Source organism: Strongylocentrotus purpuratus, unplaced genomic scaffold, assembly GCF_000002235.5.
Source record: "Strongylocentrotus purpuratus isolate Spur 01 unplaced genomic scaffold, Spur_5.0 spur5_scaffold_5, whole genome shotgun sequence".
In the NCBI taxonomy this organism is placed as follows: domain Eukaryota; kingdom Metazoa; phylum Echinodermata; class Echinoidea; order Camarodonta; family Strongylocentrotidae; genus Strongylocentrotus; species Strongylocentrotus purpuratus.
Genome location: NW_022145611.1, coordinates 16754041 through 16769349, shown reverse-complemented (window position 1 = coordinate 16769349; position 15309 = coordinate 16754041). Strand labels below are relative to the sequence as shown.

The 15309-nt window shown below is 37.0% G+C and overlaps 1 protein-coding gene across 3 annotated transcripts in view; it reads right to left on the bottom strand.

The window, feature by feature from the left end:
- Positions 1-12819, bottom strand: part of LOC576491 (serine/threonine-protein kinase MRCK alpha) — a 77513-nt gene extending 64694 nt beyond the window's left edge. For all 3 annotated transcript variants that reach the window (XM_030998609.1, XM_030998610.1, XM_030998611.1), the window contains exons 1-2: positions 12634-12819; positions 9766-10051 (exon numbers count right to left, since the gene is read on the bottom strand). In XM_030998609.1, the coding sequence (XP_030854469.1) occupies positions 9766-9949 (184 nt within the window). In that variant the 5' untranslated portion in view covers positions 9950-10051; positions 12634-12819. The remainder of the gene's footprint in view (positions 1-9765; positions 10052-12633) is intronic.
- Between the last annotated feature and the right edge of the window lie 2490 nt (positions 12820-15309).

The window sequence follows — 15309 nt, the reverse complement described above, 5'->3', positions numbered from 1 at the left end:
TATGACTAGTATGAGGTTATCCCCAAACAGAAAAGCCGGGATAAATAAGCAGCTAGCAGATTTGTTATGAATTATTTTTTATTTTATCAGTGATATCATCTACAGACAGGAAAACCACAAAATACTTTTGGTACACCTTAATAGCCACACACAGGAAATGCATTGCAATTCAATGAGCGTTACAGATTACGTTGTACACTAATGTATACATGTACAATGTATGACTTGTACGTGTATTATATTTATAGGCGTGCATGTACACAAACTTATACACTTCAAATATACATACATATATACACCTACTGTAGGCTTATATGTTGGTAAATATTTTGTTTATCTCCAATCTTATCTGAAGTACATGTAATATTATCCACAAAATGACCATCAATTCATAATGATGCACTAATATGTATCTAGTAGTAGTTCCACTTTTGTTTCATTCATGACATTCAGTTATGATAGAGCTATGAATCTAGTCAGTTGGTTTGAAATATATATAGTTGCACTTTGAATATATACTATGTAAACTGCACTGTTCTTTATTCTTGCTCATGCTAACAGTTTTTCTTTTTTTCCAATTTACTTATATAAGCTCGTCAAAAATTTTCAGGAAAAAATCAAGATCAAGTACCGGTAATGAGGTATATGATTACATATCAAATTTCGAGCACAAACACCAAAGTTCAAAATGAAAGTTCATGATATGATAACCCACAGTTGCACAGCAGAAGCAAAAAGTCTACAAATAGGCCTCTAATTATCCAACATGTAGCTACTGTATGTATGCAAAAGAACAGAAACAGACTTGCACAGCAGTCCGGTCCAGTCCAGGTCAAATCTTGGTTGAATTTAATGAACTTGGCATGAACCATAACGAGTGACATCACATCGGAATCGTGGCCGGGCCGGGCTGCCTTGGGGTAAATGGGGTCATCATTTTATTGGTCATTTCAAATCATCAAGTTCATTTTATCTACCATCCAACTGCCAAAAAGTCTAGCTAAGCTGACTGACTGGCTCGTTGCCTGGCTAGGGGTGATAGCGGGCAGGTTAAAGTAATGGATTTACCGGCAATGAAAGCGACGTGTATGACTAGATTCTGAAACCTGATTTGGTCAGCATGGGAAATATTATTGAAGCAGTGAAATTAGGCGTCCGTATACATGTACGTGTACTAGATGCTTTGGCGTTTAGGTGAATGTACGAGCAGTGTACATGTACATGTACAAAAGTAATATCATCCTCACTGAGATAGCATTTCCTATCCTCAAGGAGATTATCCTTCCATTTATTTAAACTACAATATAGTGAAATAGTTGTGGTTGGTAAAATATTAATGGAAATGAAGAACAGCATAACAATACATTTCATACATGGTTTTGAATTTTTTGCAGTGCACAGAGAAAAATGCACAATCATGTGCAGGCCTGCATAGAAACCCATGCTAATATCATGAGCCTTTAAAATGAAAGCTAAAGGCTATTGCATTGAAAAGTATATGATAAGTTAATTTTATCAATCTGTGTTTAGACTGTGCATAAGTAAAGGCTACACATATATTATTAGCCCAGTGACCTCACAAGATTGATCTATTATGCATGCATTTTGAGCTGAGTGTGTTTGTGTGGGGGTGACTGAACCAAGGTTTCCCTAATGCCAATGAATGCAACCATTGTACAATGTATGTTCAAGTTACACTGCGCCAAATGTAGAATAACCACAGGCACAAAACAGTCATTATAAACAGTCATTATAAACACTAAAAGAAGTCTAGTTTGTGGGAGGGCTACAGGAAAAGAAAAAAAAAAGGAGTATGTTTAAGCTGTAGGCCTACGTATACAGAGACCTACCCCACAAATGTATAAGGGGGGGGGGTGTAATTTAACTTGGCAACCCTATTTAATGTGCATTTGGGGGCCTTTAAGTGGGGGGGGGGGGGGGGGAGAGGTTTCACTTCCAACTTCATATACATCCTATTCCTAGGTATGCCACCATCTAAAATATAAGTATGAAGAAATGGGGGGGGGGGGGGGGACATATGTCTCTGACCAGGAAAGTGTTGCATTGATTAATATTTATGCCTATAAATCACAATGAAACAAACAAAAAAGAAAACAGATAAATAGGATTCGTGGCAGGATATACCAATTTCTTGGAATAAAATGGATGTACATTTATCCGTATAGGTAGGTCCAAAGCAAGTACTTTACATGATAGTACATGTAGACCTCCAACCTACAGTATATCAAGAGGCTATATTTGTGTCATGTCAGTCAGGTATGATCTTGGACCATTTGATGGACAAGTGGATTTGAGTGGCCTGTGACACAGGAAGCCCAGCAGCAATCAATTAGCACAAGAAGTATGGCAAAGCTGAAGGGAAGTGCTGCTGTCTCCTCGTACTCGATGAGGTACTCGCTACCAAAAAACCCTGTTAAAAAAAGTACATGGATAACCTATTGGTTGATACATGTCCACCAGTTTGCATGCAACCCAAGATAAGGCCAGGTGTATAGAGGATAGAAAGTTTGAGGAAATTAGGATTTCATTACATTTCAGCAACTGCCCCTACCCCCCCCCCCCCCCCTCCGTACCTCTTGAAACTGTGGCCCCACATGACTACGCAGACATTTCATATAATACTGTATGGATCTACATGTTTGCTTTGGTGTGGTGTTTATTTCACCTTGGATGAAATAGTTGGGTTTCTGTACAGGAATTAACTCATCAGCAATATTAAACAGTATGTGTAAAGTAGCATTGGGGATAATTTTGTGATTTTTGCGACACACCCACCCCCGCCCCCCCCCCCCCCCCCCCCCAATCAATATGGCCTAACAACACACTGCAAGCATAAAATGCCACTAAAAAGTCAGACAGACAAACACTTTTATTTGCAATCAGCAACCATCTATACACCCTATAACATACAATGTATACACTGCATGTCTTGCTTTTTATAATTGATCTAAATTATATGAAGTTAATAAAACACTGACCAAATTATGCAGCATCTTTCTCATTCACAGTATGTCACATTGCTGTTATTGGCTTTGTGCCCATTATTCAAAGCCACTCGCGTACAATTCACTTCCTGGAGTTCCTGGATATATTTCATAAATGAAGGACCTTGTCCCTGGCACTATATTACCAGTATCTGATTATGATTATTCATCATGCCTAACAGTTAGTGTTTTCTGTGTGTACCACCACATACCTAGGGACAGAATGGAAGCCTAAATGTACATTTTACATTGCATTTGAAATGATGAGAAACTTTAAAACAGAAGATAGACCTACACAGATTGAGTTTACAAAGCTGATGGCATTCATATCAATAAAATATTGTCAGGAAAATGTTAGAAGTAAGAATTTATCATTTCCTTTTGTTGTGTAAATAAACGTATTGCACATACAGGCATACTTATAGGGTAATTAAGTAATGGTAAAAGTAGGGCTTCAGTGTACGAAAATATTATAGCTTTTTGTTTTGGGCTAATTAAATTATTTTGTTGTAAAGAAATACATTCTATATATGTACAATTCAGAAGAAACTGTTTTAAGGAAAATTATCAAAAAAGTTGCAGATAAAGAATATGGCTTCAGAATTTGTTCTGTTCATATATGCTGAGAAGATTCTCAATAAAACTTTACATCTAATTTAATTCTAATACTACTCTGTTGTATATTGTATCATTACTTGTGACTTTAAGATCACAATATTCCCCTTAATCTTTGCCATGTACCCACAGGGCAAACAGAACCTCTCAAGGAATGCAAATACATGCAAGAACTTTCTGGACAGCGATCCACAAACCCTACACAAATCTATGCAAATGTCAACAGCGTACAGACAGCAAAGTTATGCAACCTTTTCAGAGTTCTGTTTGCATTTTTTCTCACCATGTTGAAGCCTTTGGTGGCCTGAATCTGACAAGCACACATACTCTCTCTCTCTCTGTCTCCCTAGGTACGTGATAGTCTGACTACCAGGTCAAATTTAGTTGGTTTTCCCCTACTCATCCATCTTCTTGATAGGGTTTGAAACTAAAAAGTTGTGGTTGTCCTATTCACTGGGCATTGGGCAAGAACATTTCATGGATTGTTCTGTTCACTCATGTATCATATACATGTACAGTTAACAACTAAATTATTCATACCGCTTATAAATTTGATGTTTTTTATTTTTTCATAACTGAATTCTTTTTAAAAGGTGGATTGGTTATCAAATTTCGGGCATTCATTGAATACATTTAGATGTACATGTAAGCTTTAATATGTCACTTTCTCAAGAAACATATTTAAAATCGGGACAAATAAATAGTACTTAAAAAGTTACAAAACTTTTCAAGGGTATGAATGATTTAGTTGTGTACATTGTAGAAAGCATGAATTAATAAGTACTTGTAAGTACAAGTAAATGTACATGTAGTACTTGTATGAAACACCATTTATAAGATTATTCATTTTGTATGTTCTCTCATGTATATTTCTAAATTTCTTTCTCTTCGACTGAAAAGCAAATAGAATACACAAGACCAAATCAGAGTAACTTGAAAGAAAACACACATGCTGTCTGAAAGCAAAACTATATTATTACAGAAGTTGGAAAACATACCACCAGAACAAGACCCTCTGAGAAGGATGAATACTGGAATACAAATATTTGATCCTCTGAACCAACAATTAATCATTTCATTTGTTTGCATGTAAATAAAATTATTAATCCCTTGAAGGCAAAACTAGAGCACATTAGCACATTACAGACATATTCCTATATTATTTGATTCCCTCTCATATGAGTTACAACTACATGTACATGTACATGTACAAATCTTCTGTTACACACAAGTTGACCTACAGAGCAATAACAAGTACATGTACCATTGCGTTATGTACAAACTCAACTGTATTCTTTATAAAATTTAATCCCTTGGCTTTGATTACATTTGCGCACAAAGGTACCAGTCAACATTTTATTAAAGTAGATTAGAAAAGGTTACCATTTTCCACATTTTTTCAAAGAAATTACTCACAACTAATAAAACTTCGGAATGTACATGTACATGTACAGAGCAATAAAATTAACAAATTGCGTTATTGAAGTAATACATGAAAGTGTTTAGGGCTTCATATTATATCACGTTCAGTTATTCTACTAGTCAAGGAGTGTTAATACTGTACTAGAAAAGTAGAAGTAAAAGCATTTACAGGGCACTGTGTGGTACAAGGAGCCATGAATATCATTTAGAAGGCTTTACATGTAACTAAACAGCACACAGGACTAAATGGAAGCATAATACTGTAACATGCACATAAACCTAAATGCCTACACTTATTCATTCCCATACTTTTCTATCCTCCTTATTATGCAGCTACATGAAGACATGAAGACATGAAGACATGGAGTAAATGCTTTTCCATCCCTACATGTACCGAGACATTGACAAATTGCTAGTTTATGAAGCCGGCTCATGACTCATCTTAGATGAACGTGGCCATTTACAATGTGGTAGGCCTGCATCATTTTATATTCAGGGATGGCATGTCACTGTAGTATGGATAAACAGATAATTAACTTTAATGTTTTTAGATTTTTTAGCTGAATATTTTTGTGTTCATGTACGTGTACAAGCTGGAAATCAGTAATTCCATACTGATAAAGACTGCCTATTGACATCTTATCATAATTAACAACAAATATCACGTTGTTAACTAATCGTCTTCTTTATTCAGGAATCAATTGCATACTGTAGATACACAGGAACTGTGAGACAAAACAGAGGAAGAACGAGCGCCATGTCATTATAAATAGATGGCTTTCTATTCTCAAGATTTGATAGGGATCCAATAGACATAAAGAATTTTTTTTGGCAAGGTATGAAAATTACTGTTGGACTCATTTTTACAAATAAGTGTAAAATTACAAATACTCTTACAAAAACTGCTAATCTATTTAGGCTTATCGTGCAAGAATCTGTACCAAATGGCATGAATTCAACTTGTACAGTGCTCCAACAGTCCTGAGTGTGATGCATTCTCAACATTCTAATTTCATCTAGAGGAGTTGGCATTTAGAGGCCAGCAGGAGAGCAATTTACTGGTGCTAACTTCTTTCACTTCCATACTGTACTGTACATGGATAGGTAAGCAGCTGCTAACTGCAGTATAATGTAGCTGTCTGGACGTAATTTTCCTTGAGAAAAGTAGTCTAAGGCCACAAATAATATAATTAGTAAACATGTACATGGTTCCTGACGTTAAAGGGGAACATCATTTCAAAAAGATAATTTGTGCGCAGCTAGTACAGGTACACAAGTATGTACGAGATCAACCCTCAAATGCTTCAACTTGCATTTAAGAATGACATATATAGCTTTGATCACTTAACCTATTACCTACTAGAACCGATGGCTCCTGTATTAAACCTATAGGGAATATGAGATTTCAGTAGTCAATGGGATTTTATTTGAAGCTGATACTTCCAGTATACACCAAGGAACTCAAAGATTCAGAGCATACAAATTTAGGGTGATTGGTCATCTTTCCATCAAATCATATTATTTTTAAAGAGAAAATTAACATCTAGTCTTTCATAGCATATTAATCGTCATCATCAAACCAGCTCAAAGTTCTATAATATTACAATAAACATGACACTGTTTTGGCTTGAACCATTGCCATTATAGGCAGGTAGAAAATGACATGCTGTTCCCTCATAAGCCACTGTAATCTCATAAGTAAGTAAGGTCAGTGAAGCCAGCATAAAAAGGGAAGTGAAGCTACTAAAATATTATAGGCCATAACTTAGGAGGAAATCAGGTTGACAATTAAAACAAATCAAGGCAGTCCTAAAAATAGATTACATCACCAGCTGCTCTCCTTAATCATGTTTCAACAAAAGCCCTCGAACATGTTATGCAGGCCTAAGTCAACAGATAATTGGCTACTGTTTCGGCCTAGATCTTCAGGGGAAGAAAATATAGTGATACTTGCATCCAGAATGTATTTTCACAATTTTACTATCAATATATGCCCTGTTTGATTATTTCATCATGATCATACCTGTACAAGAATCCATTTGGGGATCCTAGAATCAGATTTCTCTGTGTATATCAGGCATAGGACAACCTATTGAACTACATGGAAGGGCAGGGATTTCCCCTTCCTGTGCACAATGAACTGAACAGACTTGCTCTCTTTATTTCGGTTCTCACATTTTAATGTCACTCATCCTCAGGTTTTTATCTTGACATTTTCTCTAGAAAGCATTTAATAGCATAGGAAATGCAAAGGTAATGCTCTCCAATTACATGGAATTTGGTCACTTTGAATGCCACCTTTCTCATGAAATTAATGTACATGTAGGCCTCCCTATAAATGCACAAAATTGAAAGCGTAACATTTAAGAGAATTTGATTGAAAAGCATGTCACTCTGTTCATTGAAAGCATTCATATCATATTTGCAATATGATTAAGGAGAAAAACAATAACTTGCCTCACTATCTGTTCTTCAAGATTATTAACATCAAAACGAATTTGAATGAAAACTTTTCTAATCAGATTCAAACAATTTTGTTCAACCTTAACATTTTCTGACATACATGAACCTTTATGTCAGCTTATCCTACATGTACACACGTACAGCTTCACAAATACTTTACATCAAAACGTGCATCTTGTGTATGATAAAATTGTGGACAGCTGGTGTCATCGACTGGCAAACCGCTCCCTTACTGGCTGTCATATATGTAGCCAGCATGTAATATGTATGAAGCACTTGAGAGGAGAGCAGGCAAGCTAGCCGGCCTCTTGAGATCCAGTGACTGGCCCAGCCATGATCAATGAGTAATCGCATGACACATGTATAATTACTACTCTAATACCCTCATCTCACACAAAAAGAAACTTTTGAGGGAGCACTGTATTGTTGACTTGCAGATGCACTAGCCATTAGTTATACGAGTCTTTAGACTCATATAAGTGATATAACCTTAAAAAATAGGTTTTAAATTATCCAAATTGTAAGTCGAATTAGTTTGCATAGTAGTCTATGGCGAATGCAATGATAGGGTTTTAGTTTGCTCCTGATATGATGCTTCAGTTGTAACATTTTCTTGTCTCATAGTCTCAGTGAAACACTACCTCAATAAGTAAATCTAGATACATATCGTTTGCCCAACACTCCCCCCCCCCCCCCCCCCACAAAAAAAATAATAATAATAATAATCATAATGATAAACAGAGACCATTCCAATCTTAAAAGTTAATTTGTAGTTTAACTCGCTGTGGAAAAGTTGGCAAAACAAACCTAATCTAACTGCTAATGAGATACAGGAGGGCATTAAGATATCAAGGGTACATTAACTGTACACAAGTTTGTGGTCAAGGCAACCTCAGGAAACTTCATCACCACACTGATCGGTATACAAATAATTAACCTCTACCAAAACAAAACAAACATCACCAAATGACTGTTATTGACAATGGATTTATAAAGCTTGGCAGCAATTTAAAATTCAATGTCCAGTTTTATGCAACATAACCATGCAAGATCACCCCCCCCCCCCCCACACACACACACACAATTTTGGGTAGTTTTAGTACTTTAGAATATATATATATATAGAAAGGAACTCATGCTGGTGAAAAGGGCTTATCAGTATACCACAAATAACCTAGTCAGGCTTAATAGATAAAGTTATGAAAATAGGAAGTTGTTTTGACCTTATTCAAATATTTAATGTTTTTTTGATTACTTCCTGAATAGCACATATTTCAACTCATTGAAAGAGTATATTGATAAAGTCAATATCATGTTCTTTTCTTTTTTCTGGTTACCTTATATTTACACAACAGCATTCCTTATTTCTATATTGAATCCACCATTTTGCATTATAATACTACTACAGCAAAACCAAGGGTTTTGAATTGTTAGATCAAATAAAGGACAAGAATGTCAGAATTCAGTCAAAATACATTTGAAAGTGGGTCAGTCTCTCGGTCACTGATACACTTCTGACACAAAGTCCTGAATGAGTAAGTAAAATAATCAAACTTAATCATTGACCAATGACCCCCAAAAATTACTGACATTCTGTACAGAACTCGCTCAACTTTTCTGGTGTTTTTTTAGAGTAAGAAAACTCTGGAAGGACAATCCTGCCTTTGTAATAATTTGACTAATGTGTAAGTAAAAAAATCATGGGTTGTTTGAATTATTGGACAATTAATAAGAAAGTCATCAATAATGCAGAGGCTACCGAAACTACATATTAGAATCTAAAACTAGCAAATTCATAATTGAAATGTGACATACTGAATGTACTCTACATCAAGATAAATTTGTTTTCTGTCCTACATGTATACAGAAACTTTCACTCAGGGATATCCTCTTGTTAAAATACTTTTAAAGGGGAGGGACTGACATCTTAGTCATTTTGTCAGTAGAGCAACTGCAACAGCTCTCTAATAATACATCACAGTGACATTATCAGTTTGCTGATTTGTTTTTAAGCTTACATTAGGTGCAGCAACTTAGGCTTTAGAAAATTACTTTTTCTTGTTCTCAAATTTTATTCAACCTTGCTATGATTTTGTGATTTTCCTCCTTTTCTTCATAGCAACTTGTTATCCAGTTTGGATATCTCTCCAACTCATCGCCTACTAAAACCAGATGATTCCTGTATTGAGCCTGGGGGATGAGAGAATTCAGTGGTCAATGGGTTAATTTAACAAAAATATACATGTAGATGACTGCTTACCCCATTCTAAGAAGTTTGTGACACTCTTCTCTCTGCGTAGGGTGGAGGCATGGCATTCGTCATGCAGCAGGACAAGTGCATCCAGTAAACTTTCCAAGCTCAGGGTAGCCCCACTGCTCTGTGGCACTCCGTTCAGATACAGCTTCTCCAGATGCTTCAATCTGGCCTCTGCATGATTAGACATGGTGACAGCACTATACCCACTCCTCCTCCAGCCACCGAGCAAAGTTCAGTCAGACTGGGAGTAGATGCGTGCACCAATCAGGGCTGGACACTTGTTACTTTCCTATCCAGAACAATAATTTGAGACAAGAACAAAAGGATAAGTTTTACTAAAAACATTTAATTGTATGCAAGAAATGATGCCAATTACAGTGAAACTTAGGTTGTGGTAAAAATGAAGTACATACCTGTCAAACTGTTTTTTCTTTAAGTGTTGAAAAGACAAAGGCTAAATAAAACCTAGCCAGGGGCCGGACACTATAAGGGCCAATGGGCCATGGCCCCAAATTTTCAGAGTTACAGACCCTATTGATATTCAATATTCAGACCCGTTTAAAGAAGAAAAAAAAAAGAATTAAACATATAGTTTTATTTTCATCACAGTAATTTACCATTGTCTAGACAACTTAACTCCCTGGTGCTACATAGTTTGTTCCATTATTAATAACCTTCTTCTTGGTGATTTCATGTCTACCACAACTCCGTAAGTCACATTCACATCAAACATGTGTACATGTATATTCAGGCAGGTAAGAAAAAGACACATGTATCCAATTCAGCATAGAATATCCAAACAATGCATACAAAGGATTAAAATTATCAATGACACGTTTGCCTACACTTACATGTTTGCAAAAGGGATTTCTGCAGATCAGTTGAATGATAAGGTCTTCTGTACATGTAGTGCATAACCTTTTTTCACTTGGTTTATTTGATATCAGACAAAGGTCACAAAGTTCAAAGAACATTATTTTCTACAAATCCATGTTTTTAGTAAAATAACAACTGGTCTTCTTCATGAATACTTTTTTAATGATCACCAAAGACATACATTGTAGACAGAAAGTCATTTACATCAAGTGCCAGCATCATATGCCTTGGACTAACATGTATCCTATGTAACAATACAAATGCACTGAAGTTTGAAATAACATTAATACTTTACATCAAACTAGTTTTCAATCATAATTTTGGAGTGTTGCTGAATTCAGCAAACTACCTGCACGCCTATTTACACTAAACTAATTGCTACTGTCATAACTTTGCAACGCGAAATGAGCCTTTTTTTGTAAATTACACACATTGCCAGCTGATATTGCAAACTCTCAGCAAGGGTCAACATTTATGTCATGTAAATCTTCTGTCAGGTCATTATCACAAGGAATATGCGTACGGTATATGGTAAGCGAAGCTTCTCATTTCAGTAAGAATTGTTTTATTTTTTAGGTTAAAGTCTTGACCAATTTCAAAGTGTGCAACTGTGCAGGAGTAAAAACAAAAAAGAAGACTCCTCCATCTCAAGCAACTCCTGAAGGTACACAGTTTGCAAGGTTCACTGTGTGTAGGAATGTGTGGTTACATTCACATTTGTGTTTTGCAAATTTGCATGGCTCTCCACAGGCAGAAGCATGCATGCAAAGTAAGGCCGAGTGATATCATTATCACATTTCATTAATCATCCAGCCCTTATCTGTACGGCTAAACTGGTTGGGAGGGGTCCACAAATTCTAAATCACTTTTCAGTCCCTACACTGTTATAACTTGCACTCTCAAAGTTTTTTTAGAAAATTTTTCAGTGTGCAAATGGTCTAGATCTAGAGAGTAGGTAACTCCAGGGAGCTCCGACGCCGACGCCAAAGGCGTCACAGCTCCAGATGCGAGGTTGTACAACACTGCTCTGTTGTTTTGAGTCGTGCATATTCAGCATTTTCGAGCGAACGGCGCTCTATAGCATGAATATTCATATTTGCTGCACCGCTACCGTGCATGCATACTTTCTCTTCTCCATGTTGGATCGACGATCCAACGGATCAGTTTAGGACGAGGAATCACCCCTTTTCCCATCGCAGACTTCTTCAAAATATGATTTCAAGTGTAGTGCGATCTGCAACATGCCCAAAGGAGTCGAAAACACTGTAGATTCTAAGTCAGAATTTGTACACACTTCAGGAAAAATATTGCCACAACCGCTGTTTGATTTTTGTTTCAAATTTCGCATTTGGAGCTCCGCGGCCTTTGGCGTCGTTGGCGTCGGAGCTCCCTGGACTCGAGTTAGAGTTAGAGAGTAGCCTAGATCTAGAGGGAATCAGTGAATAGCAGATCTAGAATCTAAACCTCATCATTTACTCAAAATTTGATGATGCTGGATCACTAGATCAAGATCAAATCCCCCCAAACTTGCCAAAAATCACATTCACAACTTTCCCACTTTAAAATTCAAGAATCAACTCTTCTTGTAGTTGTACTTCACCCAAACTGCACGGACCCATCCTCAATTCACCAATGCAATAATTAGCAAGATTACAATTAATACAACTACAAGACAAAATAAAACTTTAAAACTACAGGGACAGATCTGCAAATCAAATCTAAAAGTTAGATGAATGTCACAATTTAGTTACAGCATATTACCGCAATAAACATGCCATTAACAATAACAGCACATATACCGGCACATCTGACATTCATATTCACAGCTCACACACAGCTCGGTACGAGTCATAGCTCGAGCGCATCTGTATGATTGAAGCCATACACGTCTGTATGGCTGCACGGGCGCCGAGGGCGAGGGTTGCCCTGCCCATAAACATAGACCTACTTCTGGCTTTAAAGTCCACATAACATAAGAAACAAAAATGAACATACTTCCAAAGTAACCGAACGGTAATTAACATAGTCCAACCAGTTCTGCCAAAATCTATCCGGCCTCATCGGACATTTCGAAGAGCTGTAAGACGAAATTATAAATGGCCAATTATTCGCCTCTTTAGCTCTGTACGGAAAAGCAGGAAGACAGAAGACGTAGAAAGTTACAGCAAAATGGCCGAGATAGGCGCATTGCATGCTGGGAGAATAGTCTCTGGCATGCGAGCTCGCTCTTTCGGTCATCGTGTCCCAAGTTATTGGACGGGGTTTCCCCTTTATCTCCTATGCCCCGATCCTCACTCCCTTTTATTTTCGAATCTGACCAAACGTTAAGAATCGATGGGATATTTTACACTCAAATTCTTGAAAAATGAGTGCATCTGTTTCGTTTTGGAACATAAGAGATCAACAGTTTTGGAATAGTTTTAATAACGGTATTTTAATGTGGTAGTCCGACAATTTGACTGATTACAGATATAATTATCTTTGTTACCAACTGGTATTATATGGCAGCTAAGTGGTTTCAGGGCAGCCCGGCCCATTTTTGCATTTTGAATATTAAATGTACCATGATAACATCTCTCATGATAAGCCAATGCACCTTCATAGGCCTCCCGGACACCCCCCCCCCCCCCCCCCCCCCCCCCCCTCCTGGCCTTGGTAATTCGGGGGTGGAATCCTCTGGGAAGCGTGACCGGTATTTTAGCGTGTGCAATTTACTGCATTCTCAAAAAAATATATATACTTCATTTTATTACATTTTAAAAAAAAATCAGAATGTTGTTCCTAAATAGATAGATACATTATATAGCGATATCTTCATAATTTTATTTCAAATTGACTAACCAGAGCCAAGTCTTTCCCTTTCTAGGAAGTCCTGCCAATGACCCCCTCCCAACCCCAACTCTCCTACCCCTACCTACTAAGATATTTGCCTATAAGTTCATATATATATATTAAGGCATGTGACTTGCAAAACCTCTTATACTTGATATTATTTTCATTAATTATTCTATAGGTTTCGAGTTGGTTTTGTTTTGTTTTGTTTTGTGTTTATTTCTTTTGTTTTCAATTTTTTCTTTGATTTTCTATTTTCCTGTCTTTTCCTTTCTCTTTTCTTTTCTTTTCTTTCTTCTTTTCCTGAGGCCAAAATCTCGTTTCGTCATGTGCAGTGGAGGCGAGTCATGCTCCGTCGGGGGGGGGGGGGGGGGGGCATTCATGGATCGAATGCCGCCCCTGTGTCCTGCAGTGATCATTCCATTTCCAATGCATTTAGGCTTCTTCGTATGGTTAGTCATGAATTGTTCTTGAGTTTCATCTGGTGTATTATGCACTGATCTGAGGTCTATCCGTTCTAAATTGAAGCGTCATGATTTTGCCGACTTCGGACTGTGTCAACGACTTTGATGTGCCATTACGAGAGTGAAATCGTACCCCTAACAAATAATGCAAAACGAACGCCTCAAACATTGTATTTACTTACTGGCATACAGGCCAATTTTCTTTTAAAGGCTTATAAAAGGATAATTTAATAACGCAAGCGAAATGACATATAATTATGATGATCAGTTGATATCCCCCATATATTCCTACTACATACCGATGCCCACGAAGTACTTTTGCTTTCCTTGAAACTTTTTCAACATCAGATGGCGCTAGACCAAATGAACAGAATAATATTTTCAGAAGAGCTGCCCAAGCAACGCACGTCCGAACATGAGAAAAATATCTCTATAAAGATTATTCAAGGCTCTGTATTTTGAAGGGGTCCGGAATTTTAGGGGGCGGGGCGGGGGCGGGGGGGGGGGGGGTCCGAAATTAAATTTCCGGCGCCTGTTAATGTCGAGCCATAGATTACTTCATTGGGAAAAGAACACGATCATCAGGCTTAAATTGGAATTCAATGAAATCAAATCGTTTCGATTTTTAAAGAATAAATGAATAGAACCATATGTTCTATGCCTAGCTGTTGTTTCGACGGCATCTATTTCTTTCTTCCTATGTTCATTGTTGGCCGTTTTGCTCGTTTGATTTTCACGAATATACACACCTAATGCAAGATTATTTTAACATCCAAATGTCAATCTTTTACTTTTTACTTCTCTTTCCCATCCGTCCTCCATACCCCCTTCCATATAATACATCCCCCCCCCTTTTCTCTCTCTCTCTCTCTCTCTCTCTCTCTCTCTCTCTTTCTCTTTCTCTCTCTCTTTCTCTCTCTCTCTCTCTCTCTCTCTCACACACACATCCTTTCTTTACTCCTTCTCTCCAATGTGTCTGCCATTCACAGAAATACTTCTTCTGATACCTAATGGTATGCCTAGTTTATCTCTAATTATTTGAATTATCATTTCGTGAGTGCGAGTGAATTGTTGATGCTATGTTAAGCAACATTAACATCATGTTCCTTTTCTTCTATTCAATCACCATTATGGATTAGCAACATACAAATAGGAAGAGTGGATTTCATAAAACACAAACAATTGGAATTTTTACATTTTATTCAATGGCAATGTATGTACAAACTTTTCATAACAAAATACTGATTCATACAAATAACGTACTTTCTATTATACTTATTTTCAATAGACATGTCATCGATTGTGCCAAAGACGCTAAGGTACGGTGAGAGTAAAATTTAGAGATGGCTTGTCTATACCGGCATATATTCAGGGT